Source organism: Gadus morhua, chromosome 7 (genome assembly GCF_902167405.1).
Source record: "Gadus morhua chromosome 7, gadMor3.0, whole genome shotgun sequence".
NCBI classification, from domain to species: domain Eukaryota; kingdom Metazoa; phylum Chordata; class Actinopteri; order Gadiformes; family Gadidae; genus Gadus; species Gadus morhua.
Genome location: NC_044054.1, coordinates 16,013,419 through 16,028,413, shown reverse-complemented (window position 1 = coordinate 16,028,413; position 14,995 = coordinate 16,013,419). Strand labels below are relative to the sequence as shown.

General features: G+C 43.3%; 1 protein-coding gene across 2 annotated transcripts in view; it reads right to left on the bottom strand.

Moving 5' to 3' along the window:
* Positions 1–318: 318 nt before the first annotated feature.
* nsg2 (neuronal vesicle trafficking associated 2) overlaps positions 319–14,995 on the bottom strand; it is a 35,609-nt gene continuing 20,932 nt past the window's right edge. For both annotated transcript variants that reach the window (XM_030362328.1, XM_030362329.1), the window contains exons 4-5: positions 4,884–4,994; positions 319–2,198 (exon numbers count right to left, since the gene is read on the bottom strand). In XM_030362328.1, the coding sequence (XP_030218188.1) occupies positions 1,989–2,198; positions 4,884–4,994 (321 nt within the window). In that variant the 3' untranslated portion in view covers positions 319–1,988. The remainder of the gene's footprint in view (positions 2,199–4,883; positions 4,995–14,995) is intronic.

Sequence of the window (14,995 nt, the reverse complement as noted above, 5' to 3'; positions counted from 1 at the left end):
ATGTAGCATTGTAGGATTGCCATTGGAGCTTTCCACTTCTCGCTGACGCAATGAAGTTCATCAGCTCATCAGAGATGACGAACGCCAAATTCCCATTTCTGGCGAGTTTTCTGCATAATCTCCAATGCCCGTCTAATTATGAATTAATTGCGGTGATGTAGTAACATGGAATTGCCGTAATTTAAGGAGGAGTGCGTATGAACAGCCTTTGTTTTCTAGGAAGAGAAACCACCTTAGTATACTCTATGCAGGACAGTCCTGCAGTGAAACAGCCTTGGTGCACCGTGTTTCGTAGGACCAGAAAAAGGCAGACAGAGCAACAGATCCCAGCTTTGTTTTATTTTTGAATTCCAAAAACCTTGTGTGGGAACAGGAATGCACACTGATAGATAACACTACTCGCTACATATCAACTCGCCTAACAACATTACGATATCTCAGAAAAGCATCTGTGAAAACCCATTCAAAATATGACAACTCAAAACCAAAAACTTGAAATCAAAAGAAACAACAAAGCAGAGCCTGAGGCTTGCCCTGGCAGGTGGGAGCCGTTTGAGCAGCACTGAAGGAGCTTTAGGGGCCCGGTGACGGAGGGTGAGGGCCTCTCTTTCCCCTGCATGGGGGCGGGTCCTCTCTGTCTGTCACGCCCCAGATTAGCAACAACTCAGGTCAAAAGCTAAAAGCAGTCGCTCTTGAAAAAGAACAAGCTAGCCTGTCATGAAACGGGTGGGGATCTGAAGCTCTGATTATGTACAACTGGAGGGCTTTTTGGAGATCAGATGCTTTATTATGGAACTTGGGGAAATCTGGACTAGCTTGAGCATTAAACTTACGGCCCGCTGAGCTCAGACGAGCCCACGGGACAGGGAGGTTGATGTCTGACATTGGGTTTGACGATAACGTTTGATCAGGTTTTTAACAAGAATGTAAAGATGGCCAACACTAACACAAGACTGCACAGGTAAGTATCTTAGCTGAAGGGCGAAAACAGATTGGACAGTGTCTTTTTATCAATATGTCTTCTGATATTGTACATTTGGGAACTAGATTTAATCTAAATATAAATAAACATACGAATTGTACACCAAAAAACACTTCAAACGACTCACTCTGCAGAATCCTACTTCTAAGAGACCAACTGAAATCCAGCACTGATTCATGCTTCTTTAGTGGACCATAAAACATCCACACATTACAGGAAACAAATATTATAGACATTAAATAAACTCATAGTTGGACAACAGGGATCAGAAACCATGGAGAATAGTGTGGTTCAGTGTGTGTGTGTGTTTGTGTGTCTGTGTATGTGTGTCAGCAGTGTGTGTCTGTGTATGTGTGTCAGCAGGCACACACACACACACGTGTTTGTGTGTGTGTGTGTGTGTGTGTGTGTGTGTTTAAATGTGCATGCATTTGTAATACATAAAGTTGTATGTGCGCATTAATGTTCTATATGAACGCGTCTCTTTTGTTAAACGTGTGTTTTATTCATCTCGGTAATGCAGGCTGCTAATTACTCATTTACACTTTTTTTTAATTTTATATACTTATATTGTATGATCTATCAATTAACAACCTTCCATAGCCGTTAATTACATAGTTATTTAATCACTTCAGTCATTAAATGTTATACAGTATTTTACAATTGCAGGCCTTAGCCTGAGTAGGCTTATGTTCTTATTTAGTATTGACATTGATTACGTGCATCATTTTTAAATATGAATTTACCCAGTTGAACTCATCAAGGAGAACTATTGATTCAATATTAATATCATTTAGTAAGTACACGGGTAAATGCTTGTTAAACTACACAATGTCATTGATTCTATATTTCAAGTAACCCAAATAAAATGGGTGATTAATCAATAATTAGCAGCCCATCAAAAAAACAATCAAAAACAAATGAAAACACTACCTCCATGTATTTTGAACGCTAACTCTGCTGGTTGTCCTCTAAAATGGTTCCCCTCTCCCCCCGTTTAGCCGCTCTAGTTCGCGTTGGGGGGCTTGGGGTCGTGGTGCTCCGCCCCGGCCACCGCGCCCGCACCGCCGCCTCCGGGCATCCAGGGGGAGATGGAGCGCGAGGTGGTCTGCTTGGCCATGCTGTAGTGGCTGATCACCGTGTAGAAGCGGCCCCTGGAGTTGGCGTCCTGGGCGGCGTAGTAGGCCTCCAGCGAGGCCGGGATGCAGCGCTTGTGCTGCGAGGGAAACAACAACAAGATCAGCCCATGAGAACACAGAAGGACGAGGTTGAAGCCGATCAGGGTCCTGATTGTTGTTTGTCTAGAGGAGGAGCAGCTGTTGACTTGTCTCCATGAGGTGAGTCCCTGAGCCCTGGTGAACAGGAGGAACGGGATTGTACCAACGATGTACCAACAAATTATCAGAGATCACCGAGCTGAATGGACGATTTCCCTTTGCGAAATAAGCAGCATTTATTGTAATCACACCAAGGTCGTTTTTTAAGCTGACATATTATACCACCTGGAGTGAGTGTGACTGATCTATCCAGCACAAATCTAGGTGGACAAGACCACTTGTGATGTCGGAATAGGCAGATTTTCAGATCGGCTTGTAATGGTTAATCACACTCACACCTGGTGGTATAATATGTCATCAGTTAAACCAATCACAATTGGTTGTATATGTCATAGTCACCATGGTCAATGTACATAATAATAACCTTACGTTTCTCTCCTCTAATTGCATCCAAAGTCGTAAACTACCATCATAGACCTATAATTATCACATTACATTACATTACATATAACATGTATTGACCATTAATCTCGATAGTGGTCGGCGCTACAAGCCAATGTTTACTTGCACTGCGGGACATTACTAAAGGTTTTCTTTGATCAGCAGTTGTATGGCAACATTTTCGTTCTGGATACAACCTTCCTCCGAAAGAGTGCTAGCCTCCTTTTAGTTTTCAAAGAGAGAAACCACTTTCAACACTCAAGTCTCCATAACATGGACGTATTAAAGAAAGCACAGCCACTTATCATCATCCCCTCATCCGCAAACTGCCATTCGCTACACTATCTTACTTGGATCAAAAAGTAAAACTCCATTTTAAGTGAGTCCGTTAAACACAGAGGGTACGTTGGTTGGAGGCGGGGTGAGCTCCTCTTCACTGGGCTGAAGATACAGCGCTGAATCCATCCGTCTTATCCACCAACGGCAATATAATTGAATATTGTATATAGTTTTGATGTGACCTTGTTTATTTAGGAGTCTGATTTGAAGGACCTTTAGGGGTCGTACACTAACCGAGGGTTAGTGTACGACCTATCAGCCTTATGTAACATGGGCCTGCTTTCATGTTTAACTCTAAGGTCCATAACATATAAGATATAGGCTTCAATCAGCCTTATGTAACATTGGCCTACTTTAATTTTTAACTCTAGGTTCATTACACATAAGAAATAGGCTTTTATCAGCCTTATGTAACATCGCCTACTTTAATGTTTAACTTTAAGGATACATGTTTCCAGATTTAACGTTTCAGTTGAATTACGAATGGTCGTCAGAAGAAGACGAAGGGACGGAAAGAAGCCTGGATACTTTAGCGCAAACCTCCAAACAGTTCATTCCCAGTCCAGTTGCGGATCTATTTTTGTTGGCGGAGCCAGATAAATCATTAAATAAACAAACAAATCATAATCTGTTGTTTCTTATTACTGTTAACTAATAAATTCTGCTTGTAGTACTGTTGTATAAAAGCAATATTATACTCGAGGTCGTGCTGTTGTACTGAATATCAGCACGGCTGTGATTATCTTTGGCACTCGGCCTACGGCCTCGTACCTACGACTGAATCACAGCTGTGTGATAATCAGTACAACAGCACTCCCTCTCATGTGATATTGCTTAAATACAATACAATATCTATGAGTTCAGACAGTGTGCGTCTCTGTGGAGAGGCAGAACTCTGTTCTGTCTGATTACCCGCAGTAGATACATTCGATCACAACAAAACCCCCAGTCGATTAGGGGAAGGTAGAAGAGTCTCAGCGTCAACAAATGCAGCACGATTCGGTTGAACAGAGAGCATTGGAAACGCTCTACAGAGAGAATCGTCTTCACCAGCAGTGGGTGAGTGAGTGCGTAATCCCTGCCTGTTCGTTATCTTGGTGCATGGTAAACCTTTCTTTGTGGGAAACCCTCTAAATAATGTGCATGCACACGCATGCGTTCCTTTGTGCGCCACAGGAATAACACTTTGGTCGGGACTGGTGAGGGAAGAGGATCCAATCTGTTAAAAGACTGGATACATACCCAGGCAGTGCTGCTAATATCGGCTATTCTGTGTGTGTGTGTGTGTGTGTGTGTGTGTGTGTGTGTGTGTGTGTGTGTGTGTGTGTGTGTGTGTGTGTGTGTGTGTGTGTGTGTGTGTGTGTGTGTGTGTGTGTGTGTGTGTGTGTGTGAGAGAGAGACTGTGTGTGTGTTCTATGTCCCTAGAGTGGTACTGCGGTTCTAAAAGTAGATTTACTCCATCCTAAAAGTCAAAGGGGCTCAAAGAGCCTCAAGGTGACCTCTCTGCAGCCCCCCACCCCTACTACTGAGGACAAAGACGTCTAGAGGAGAAACGGAGGGGACGACGAGGAGGGAGACCGGGAAAGAGGAGATGGAAGGAGGGGAGAGGAGAAGCTGGGGGAGGGCTTGAAGAGAGCAGATGAGAGGAGAGGTTGAGGCGAGGGGGGAGACGTTCAGAGGAGGAGAGGAGAGGAAAGGGCTTCAATATCCACTCTGGACTCTGCTGCTCAGCCACACTGGCCCTCAGACGACCCTCAGCCCGGCCAGAAGGTGACCTCAGCCTGCACGGCCCTGCCCTCCAGGCAGTAGCGTCTGAGCCAGGGGAGGAGGGCCGCCACTCCTACCTTGTAGATGAATCCATCAGGGCAGGCGTGGTCGTAGGTGAAGGCCTTGTACACCACCAGGAACACGATGCAGGCCAGGAAGGCCAGGGCTAGGATGATCAGAACGGTGACCTGGAGACAAACACACACACACACACACACACACACACTGCTTAGCTTCCCTAGGTGTGTGTGTGCGTGTGCGTGTGCGTGTGCGTGCGTGGGTGCCGTGGCCTGTGGTTTTGTGTATTGGTTGGAGTTTGTGTGTGTATGTGTTTGTGTCTGTAAATGTACCAGTGTGTGTGTGTGTGTGTGTCTGTGTGTGTGTGTGTGTGTGTGTGTGTGTGTGTTTGTGTTGGGGACGTGTATGTATGGTCTGTGGTTTTGTGTATTTGTGTGTGTATGTGTGTGTGAGTGTCTGTAAATGTACCGGTGTGTGTGTGTTTGTCTGTGTGTCTTTCGATGTACCAGTGTGTGTGTGTCTGTAGGTTTACCATTGTGTGTATGCGTGTGTCTGTCGTTGTACAAGTGTGTCTGTGTGTGTGTGTGTGTGGGTGTGCATGTCACCTAGCGCATCGTGCAGCGCAGCGTGAACAGTGCACACACGGTCCTCAGCCCAGATAACAAACGCAGGCAGCTGCAGCGAGCGGCCGCCGGCCCCTTCAGGCGAGGGAGCTCCCTGGGTGCACATGAGTAATGACTGGAGGTCCTGAGACCGCTTTGAGGCCACCCTGTCCCTCGCTGAAGGAGAGGTGGGAGGCAGAAAATTGCGAAACAACCGAGCGTGAAGATTGATTGATTTCCTCATCGTCCGTGTTCTCCTCTAGCTGACGTGTGTTTGTGTTAAGCTACGCTGCGTTTGCTGTTGTTTGGGGCTGCCTGTGAGGCTGGGTCCTTATTTTGCTATGTTATACCATGTTGCTTTGCTAATGCTATGCTAACATTGTGTTATTATTGGATATGCTTTGCCAATAATGTTCTGTCCCTGGACGTCAACCAACCGCACAACACATTCGAATATTAGTTGCTATTCTTTGATCAACTCCCCTCTTCGGTTATGCTACAGAAGATACACCATGTTTACCCCTAGACGGCTGATGCTCTGTTTCATCAGCATCTTGTAGACATAATGTGGTACTGCTCCTTGCTGCAGAGCTACTGTTCATCCTGGTCGCTGCCTTCATTAAAACACCCCTAATGCACCACATGATGCCCCCTCCTCTACCAATGACACAGTCCTCTGACCATCATAACTCCCTCCTCTACCAGTGACACAGCCCCATCATAGCACCCTCCTCTACCAGTGAAACAGCCCTCTGTCCATCATAACTCCCTCCTCTACCAGTGACACAGTCCTCCGCCCATCATAGCACCCTCCTCTACTAGTGAAACAGCCCTCTGTCCATCATAACACCCTCCTTTACCAGTGACCCAGCCCACTGTCACATGATAGGGTTATAAACATATGGTGATTATATATACACCACATAAGGAGGTAGTAGAAGTGAATAACCCAGAGGCGCTCAACATACAGGCAGTCCCTTATGAGTGGACAATGAGATCCTGTGATATCTTTACATCACTCTGTAAGGGCAGTTTCTGGGCTTGCTGGAAATCTTGGGGGTATTGTGGACGAACCAAGAATCCCTTGTCTGCTAACGCATGAATTAATGAAGTGTTTCCAAGCCTAAAACGATAAGCTCCAGAGGGAAACTCTCGACCCTGCGTCTAATCACAGACTAATTAGCAGAAAGGACATTGGCTCTCTTATATATCGGCTGCTATTCATTCAGTGAAATCAGGATCCTGGGGGAATCACTCTGCCCACAAGGAGGGTCAACATTTAGAAACATTTATTGCTTTCAATCATATCATTGCACACATTGTTTCTATTTAACATCTTACTACTATAATAGCAGGCCTGTCGCACCAGTTAATCAAGTTACTCATGTGCGCATGTGCAAAGCACATGCACGAAAACATGTCAACACAGTATGGTGAATTATGTCTATAGAGTCCACCACAAGACTACACTTTGTTGCTCAAACTTGCTCAAAATATTACCCTCCTCCTTGAACCTCCCGAGATGTCTTGCGATATTGATATCCCCCCTCCCCCCTGCGGCCTGTTTTAGTTTTTTTTTTAGTTTTCTTATGTTTGTATGCTATGTGTGACTGTATGCTACTGCTGCCTGTCTTGGCCAGGACACTGGAAGAGATGTTTAATCTCAATGACAATAATTATTTTCAACTAACTACTAGCAAGGCAACTACTAATAGTAGTTGTAGTAGTAGTTATAATGTATATAGTGTAGTAAAAAATATTTTAATTTAAGAGTCATTTGTGGTGAACGAATGTTATACATTGTAAAATTATAGCCAAAATGTTAATATATTATGCGCCCAGAAATTTGTTACATTAACGACTTGCGTTTCCACATTATTGCTATGGGTTTGTTTATAACTAGAGGTTGAGCAAGCGCTGTGAAAACTCTAGTCTATTTAAAGTGTACACTTATAGATTAGGTGTGTCTGTACAGTCTATACATAGTTTTAAATGTATATAGTTTATATTATACATAGTGTATACATCGTTTATAGTGTACATGATGTATACATAGTTTATAAAGCATATTGTGTATATAGTTTATATTGTACAGTATAAATAGTTTATATTGTACATAGTCGAAATAGTTTATATTGTACATAATCAATATAGTTTAATTGTACATCGTCGATATAGTTTATATTGTACATAGTGTATAAAGTTTATAATGTAATGTGTATATAGTTTGAATTGTACACATTGTATATAGTTCACATTGTACATTGTGTGTATAGTTTATAATGTAAATGTGTACATAGATTATATTGTGTACATTATTTATAATGCATATAGTGTTTATAGTTTACAATGTATATAGTGCACATAGTTCACATTGTACATAGTGTACATCGTTTTCAGGTGGTTGGAGTTTTAACATTCCTCTTTTTGTAGTTGTTTGTACTTTCATAACGATGAAAGTACATTTTAACATATCATGTTATTCTCTCATTAATACTGTGGGTCTGTTCAGTGATCTTTCACAATCCCTGCCCACACATAAGACATACTTACATCAAGGGTCACCCAGAGAGAGAAAGGGAGAGAGAGAGAGTGTCATTTGGGGTGGGTTTGTGTGGATAGCATAAAGAAGGTCCTTCAGGCTCAGTATCTTTTGGCTGACCGTGTTTTGCGCGGTTTTAGGTTTGGTTTTGGATCTTAAGATCAGCAATCATATGACCTAATGACCTTCCAGTGTATGACCTCATAATGTTTAAACAGGTGTTTGTGAGGAGCCTTTAAGAGCTAAGCTGCCCATTCATTAAACTGTTGAACCCAAACAACAGCAACAACAACAACAACAACAGCAGCAACAACAACAACAACAACAACACCAGGCCAGCTGAGTGGTTTACAGGGCTTAAAGAGGTGCCATACATCAATGATGCACAGTGGGATTAAGCATCGCCCTGCTCTAAGCCCATTCTGCTCGCATATGAGAAGCTACCAGCATTCATTTGAAAGACAATTAGAGGACTATTTACTATTGAGTCAAAACAATATTTGGATTTGATATCATTCGTAAAAGCATAGATTATAGGCTAAGGTACGGTAAAAGCCGGTACGTAAAACGAGTAATCCATAGCTAGTTGTGGTACATTGCTTTGTGTTCCTCTAAGCTTTTCTACCCGGGAACAGAGCACTCATCATTGGACCCTGAGCATCCTGTCAATCACTCACAGCTCAACATACGCTCTGAGTCGTGGTGCTGGAGGCCAGTGGTAAAACAGAAAACGGAGACGTGAGATGTGAGCCACACCAGCAACCTGATGTCTCTAGCAGGGATGTGGAATGAGAGTGAAGGAGGTCAGGTTTTACCGGTAACCAAAAGTGAGCTGGCAGATGGATTCTGATCCTGCTATTTTGATCCCGCTCCAGCCCCGCCACCGGCTCACTGATGAATCACGCTCATTCCCCCGGGCTGCTCTTAAAATGCTCTCTAAATATTGTTCAAACACCTGTTTTATATTTCAGAAGCACAGATCACAGCTAGAACTTGCCCGGATATTCCTACTCTTCAAGTCAACCGCTGATACCTAGTTTGGGCTTAAATACTAGAAAGATAGATAATGAAAAATATATTAGAATAATTAAAATAATTTAATTATTTAGGTTAATAAGGTTGCAAAGGGACATGAGAATGTAAGAAATCCCAGACAGTCAACACCTGATGGCTCTGGGATAGAAACATTCAGTTGGCAGCCAGACGGCAGATCAGTATAGCCTGCCAGAAGACAGCAGAGTAATGTATACATATATATTTATATATATACTGTTTATGTATGTGCTGCTGGGTAGGAGGAGTCCAGTAGCACAGGGAGCTCTCTGCCATTGGGTTCTGCAGTCCTGACAGCCTGATGAGTTGAGGAAGTCCTAGAATCCTTAGAAAGGCAGACCTTACGGTCCTTGGCTGTGCAGCTCTCGTACCGACCTGGTCGGATTGCACTCCCTAGTGCAGCAGCACTGTTAAAGTTTGGGAGGATAACTCGATCCACACCAAACGTCTTCAGTCTCCTCAGGAGGAGGAGACGTTCCCGGGCTGATTGGACCACCTCGTCTGTATGAGCAGACCAGGTGAGGTCAGCCTTGATCCCCTAGGAAGATGAAGCCTCTGAACTCTTTGACCGCGGGTCAGCTGAGGTGTATGGCGTCACGCTCACCCTCCCGTAACCTCCTGTAATCTGATGGTGGATTTGATCCTGATTGGTCAGTTTCCACAAGTCAGGTTAATCTTTTTATTAGGCCACCATATCCTTATGGAACAGAGGAAGTTGCTGCTGAAGGCTAGATGTTTTTTGATTGTTTTTGTAGTTTTACAGGTTTCACAGCCATAGAGTAGAACAGACTTAACGATTGAGGAGGCTGCTCGATTATGGGGAAAATCATAATCAGGATTATTTTGGTCAATATTGAAATCGCGATTATTCAAAAACGATGGAACTGAGAACTTTGAAATTTCGCCTTAAAAAATACACAAAATGGTCAAAAATAAAATGTTCAAATCTAAAATAATGTAAAGATATTTATATTATTCATATATATTTTTATTTTTAATCGAAAAACTCGATTATGTTAATTTTGTGATCGTTTGACGCCAAAATCGAAATCAAGATCAAAATTCGATTAATCGCCCAGCCCTACGATTGAGTTGAGGATTTGTAGTTTGGTGTTTTTAGAGGAGTGTTGTGAGACCTAGCTTGCTGGTGGCATCTCCACCTCGTCCTCCTCTAAGGGTGGTTGTGACCCTCATGATCTTGGGTCTTCCTAATGTAACCATGAGGCCCAGCTGTTTGACATTCTCATTTGGTCGGTTTGTCTTCTTCTGCAATTACGTTTGTGTACTCGTGTAATAGGCATTGGCTTATCGCGGCTCATTTCCTGTGAAAATATGATCTGATTGCCTCATCCTTTGTCGTGTGTTAGGTGGATATGGATCTTGTAGGTGCTATAGAGCCTAGAGTAGTATTTAAAGGTTTTACACGGATAACAGGAAGGTGTATGCTGCAGTGCTTTGTATAATAGGCTGCATGAAATATGCATTACCCTGGCAGGCAAGACAAATTCAAAGTGGAGAACATTAACATAAGAAAGGATTTATTTTTCACATTTTCCAATTGATTGGGTACTTTTGAACAAGCGTCTAATTAAAATTATGCTAATTTGGCTCTCCAAATAGTTGGTTCTGCGAATTGGCAATTGTCTTGCCAATTTCCAATTGTGTTTTTTCTGTGTGTGCGCATGTGTGTGTCTGTCCGCCTGTGACTAAATATACGTGTGAATGTACAGTATGATGACAGCTTGAAATCCACACGACAATCGAGAAAAGAAAAGAATGGAAGAAAAAAACTGTAATGAATATCACTTATTATTTCCTCAGTTTTACCCCCAATTCTATCTGGTCCCGCTCAGCGAGTGTGCCCGCTGATGGCCCCATTAGTGTGAGTGTCAGCCTCTCTCATCCCCAGCGGGCTAGTGGCCAGGGCAGGGTCCACTGAGGTGGGGGGGCTAAGTGACCAGTGAACCGGTGTCAGCTCTGGGAAACACGCTGGTCCCTGGAGATTCTCTGGGGCTGACAGCTCAGTACATTACAGCCCTCTGGAGCAGCCTGGAAACAGGAGACTATTGCCAACACCGTGGCCTGATAAGACCCCTCATGGGCGGGGGGGGCAGTTGTCTCCGACTGGGTGGGAACAGCCTGGGACGTCGTGGTGAGTGTGAAGTGAACGAGTGTGAAGTGTGACGCTTTTATAGGATTTGTGGAGCATCTTTTTGTGTCTGTGTTTTATAATATTAAGTCATATGTGACATAGATTAGAGATACAGTTATAAGATGCCCCTCTTTTTATCTTATGTGTCTCATAATTATATATAGCTCATATATTTATATATATATATAAACTGTGCAATATATCTCGGGACAAAAGTTGTTGGACAATTAATGGCATGTTTGCTCCAATCAATCAGATTCTAAGATGATACCAGCAGACTGAAGTAGTTTGCATGTGTTGATAGGACCCAAGAGAAAAGATGTTCAAGATCACTCTTATTGAGGCCGTTTCTCCAAATGATAACTTATACCAGCCTCAAGGCTAACAGGGGAGAAGTGGGTTGGCAAGTATCTATGTGGAGCACTGATTTGCAGACCACTTCATCTGAAAACCTTGGTTTGTGGTGTACTGTAATGTGACGTGCCCTTCCTTATGGAGATAATATGTCCTCCATCGAACCAGCGTACAGCTTCCCTCCCAGAAAGATCTGTTGTCGGTCATTTCAACTGACCATAACAAGGTTCTACTAGTTGGAAAATCAACCTAAATGTAGATGATGTCTTAGACCCTACAGCTAAACATTTTTCTTAGCTACTTCACACACTCGATTTCAAAGAAAAGTCTTGAAATCTTGAAATTTGGTTGGTGCGTTGTTGCATGATCTTTCCATATTGTCATTACAATCTCAACTCTTCATCACCCACGTATTTTAGATAACGCTAAGCTGTAGTCTGTAGTTAAACACAACACAACACAACTCCTCTCTCTAGCTCTCACTATAGTAATTAGGGATTTGTAGGGATCCTTTCCATAATATTAGAATTGAATCATCAGTGCCAAGAAAAAAATAATAATTAGAATCAACATTTTTACTTGACGACCTAGATCCGACTTTGATATCATTTTCTATTCTTTATTTGAACAGCCTATTTCCCTCTTGAGTCGAGCAGTTGTTACGGCAACCATTTCCCTGTGGATTAATAACAATTCAGAGTCAGGAACACTGGCCACGTGTCTTTACCACCGCCAACAGACAAAGGTTCTCCTCCGTGGAGCTGTTGCTGCTGCCGTGGCGACCACGCAGGCCATCCATTAGCTGGGGGAGCTGAGGCAGAATAAGCATCAGGCCTGAGTCCTACTGGCAGAGAGAACCAGAGGTCTGCACCAGGGTTGATGTCTGTTGCCCCAGGGCTGCCCAAGGCCCATGGGTTGGGCAGAGAGGAGACGTCAACTAGCATGGCTTCAATGATAGCATGGCTGCCAAGCTCAGCCAACCTTATGAGCATTAACAAAGGACGATCAAATAAAGATAGAGAATAAAGGCTCATAATTAGCTGAAGCACTGTTTGTTTTTACCAGCTAGAGTAGGCAATATGTAGAAACCAGCCGGACAACCTATCAAACCCCCCCTACCTGACCAGGTCCCTATGTCTCCCCGGCCGTGAGCAAGACTACCGTCTGCAGGGTGCAGCACGTAGCTGGGGCGTGGCTAGAGAGGCCGGCCAATCAGGTCAGTCTGGCCCATGGAATGATTGGACAAGCTTATTACAGGACTTCAACAGACACAGCTATGTGTGATGTTTTTATTTTTATCACAGCATTTGATTTATTGATTGCTGTTGGAATGTAAAAATAGTTAGAAAGATCCCTTTAAAATGAATTACCTGGCCTGGGTTTAGTCTTAATATAATTGCACATAACCTAAGCTAGTGTTTTTTAAAGCACAAACAAAGTAAACAGAATAGTAAACTGAAATACATAATAATATACTTACACATAGAAGGATAATAACTCTATAAATCACACTTTTTGTCTAGATAGTTTAGTAAAATGTGTTAGTTTGCATCAAATGCCTTCTCAAGTCCCCCCCAGATTATATCAGTTTTATTGGGCTTTGACATTCCCTATTATACACACACACACACACACACACACACTTTATGTATTTCCTGCATCAAGCGCAGCACACAGTGATGGCAATTACCGGCTCCAAATGGTACCGCTTCTTCCACAACCTACGGTCTGCCCACCTCTCTCTCTCCCTCTCATACTCTCTATCCCTCTCTAACTCTCTCTAACTCTCTCTCTCTCTCTCTCTCTCTCTCTCTCTCTCTCTCTCTCTCTCTCTCTCTCTCTCTCTCTCTCTCTCTCTCTCTCTCTCTCTCTCTCTCTCTCTCTCTCTCTCTCTCTCTCTCTCTCTCTCTCTCTCTCTCTCTCTCTCTCTCTCTCTCTCTCTCTCTCAGTATGCAGGACAACGCCTACTCTCTGTCCTAGAAGTTGACAGGCCATACGGGAGTGCAGACACCTCTGCACACACTCACAGTGTGTGTGTGTATTTGTGCGTGTGTCCTTGTGCGTCTGTGTGAGTGAGTGTGTGTGTGTGTGAGTGTGTGTATGTGTGTGTGTGAAAGAGAGAATGTGAGTGGGATTGAGAGAGAGAGAGGGATAGGTCAGAAGGGAGGATTGGCAAAAAGCAGTAGATACAAAGTGATAAAAGTGATGAATTATAAAGGTTATGACTCACAGCAAGCGACCCAAGTTATATCAATAAAATATAAGATATAAAGATTTATGCATTGTAAAACTGTGATACAGCATGCTAAATAGTTTAAAATGTTCTCGTTATTTGAGGCTAATACAAAGTGTGAGTTTCACAACAGTGTGAAATAAGAATTAACCAAATCCAATATTGTCTTACGGTTGGGTTGCAAACCCAAGATAATTTGAGCAAATACTTAATTACACAGTTGAAAAGGATGTTGACAATATCCCTGAAGAGTACGGACTGCAACGGATCTGAATGCACCTGCTCTCTGGACGGGTTCCCTGCGTCTTCCCCGTAGCGTACGTGAAGATGAGTCCACGACGGCAAGGAGCCACTCAGCGTCTCTCTGGCTCTCACAGCACTGCCACTCAGAATCCACTTTATCAATAATAAAGGGCTTTTAATATCAGAGGAGGTTTAAGGTAGAACCACCTCGTACGTCTTTACACGCTCTGGTTGCTCCTCTTCTGTCGCCGCAAGACTGGACATCCAAGTGTGTGGATGCTTAGATATGGAGCTGAAACGCATTCTTTGCCCTGATACAAAACACAGTTCAAATCTAGGCACCATAACCAGTCAAGGGCTTCCTGCCCCTGCCACACAAAATCCCCCTTCTAAGTCATTAAAAACACTGTCAGGGGTTAAGTAAGTGGAGCTAAAAATTCCGGCAGAAAATAAAGACTGACATTTCCATGCAGCAAAATGTTCTATTAATATTCAGCTGTCGAACGTGAAACCGAATTACTTGGTATCAGAGTGCAGGGAGACGCACGGAGACAAGCTAGCTGTGTTGGAAGGGCTCTGGTTTGAATCTGGGCTCTGTATGCTTTAGCTGGATAAAGCTAAGTTTAGAAGCCTTTTTTGTCATAATTGTTTAAATCCTGTGTACATCCTAACACGATCGATAAATGAAATGCTCTGAAGAAAAAGGAAAACAATGTGGTATCTGTGGCTGTTGCACCCAACCCTAACCATGCATAAAGGTCAGGGTTTTAACCTTTATTGGTGCGCCTTGTTCACAACAATAGCAATGCGTTTCCAGTGGCGAGAATGGTGAGATGCGAACGACGCAAATTTGCCTAAATTGCGTGTTCACTCGAGTTGAAAACAGCTCCTGGAGAAGACTATTACATTCACAGAGCTGTGTTTCTCCGGGTTCTCCGGGAACCATGACGGGTTCTCCCACGTCCGCCAGACTACCACAGCAAGAGCAAAGG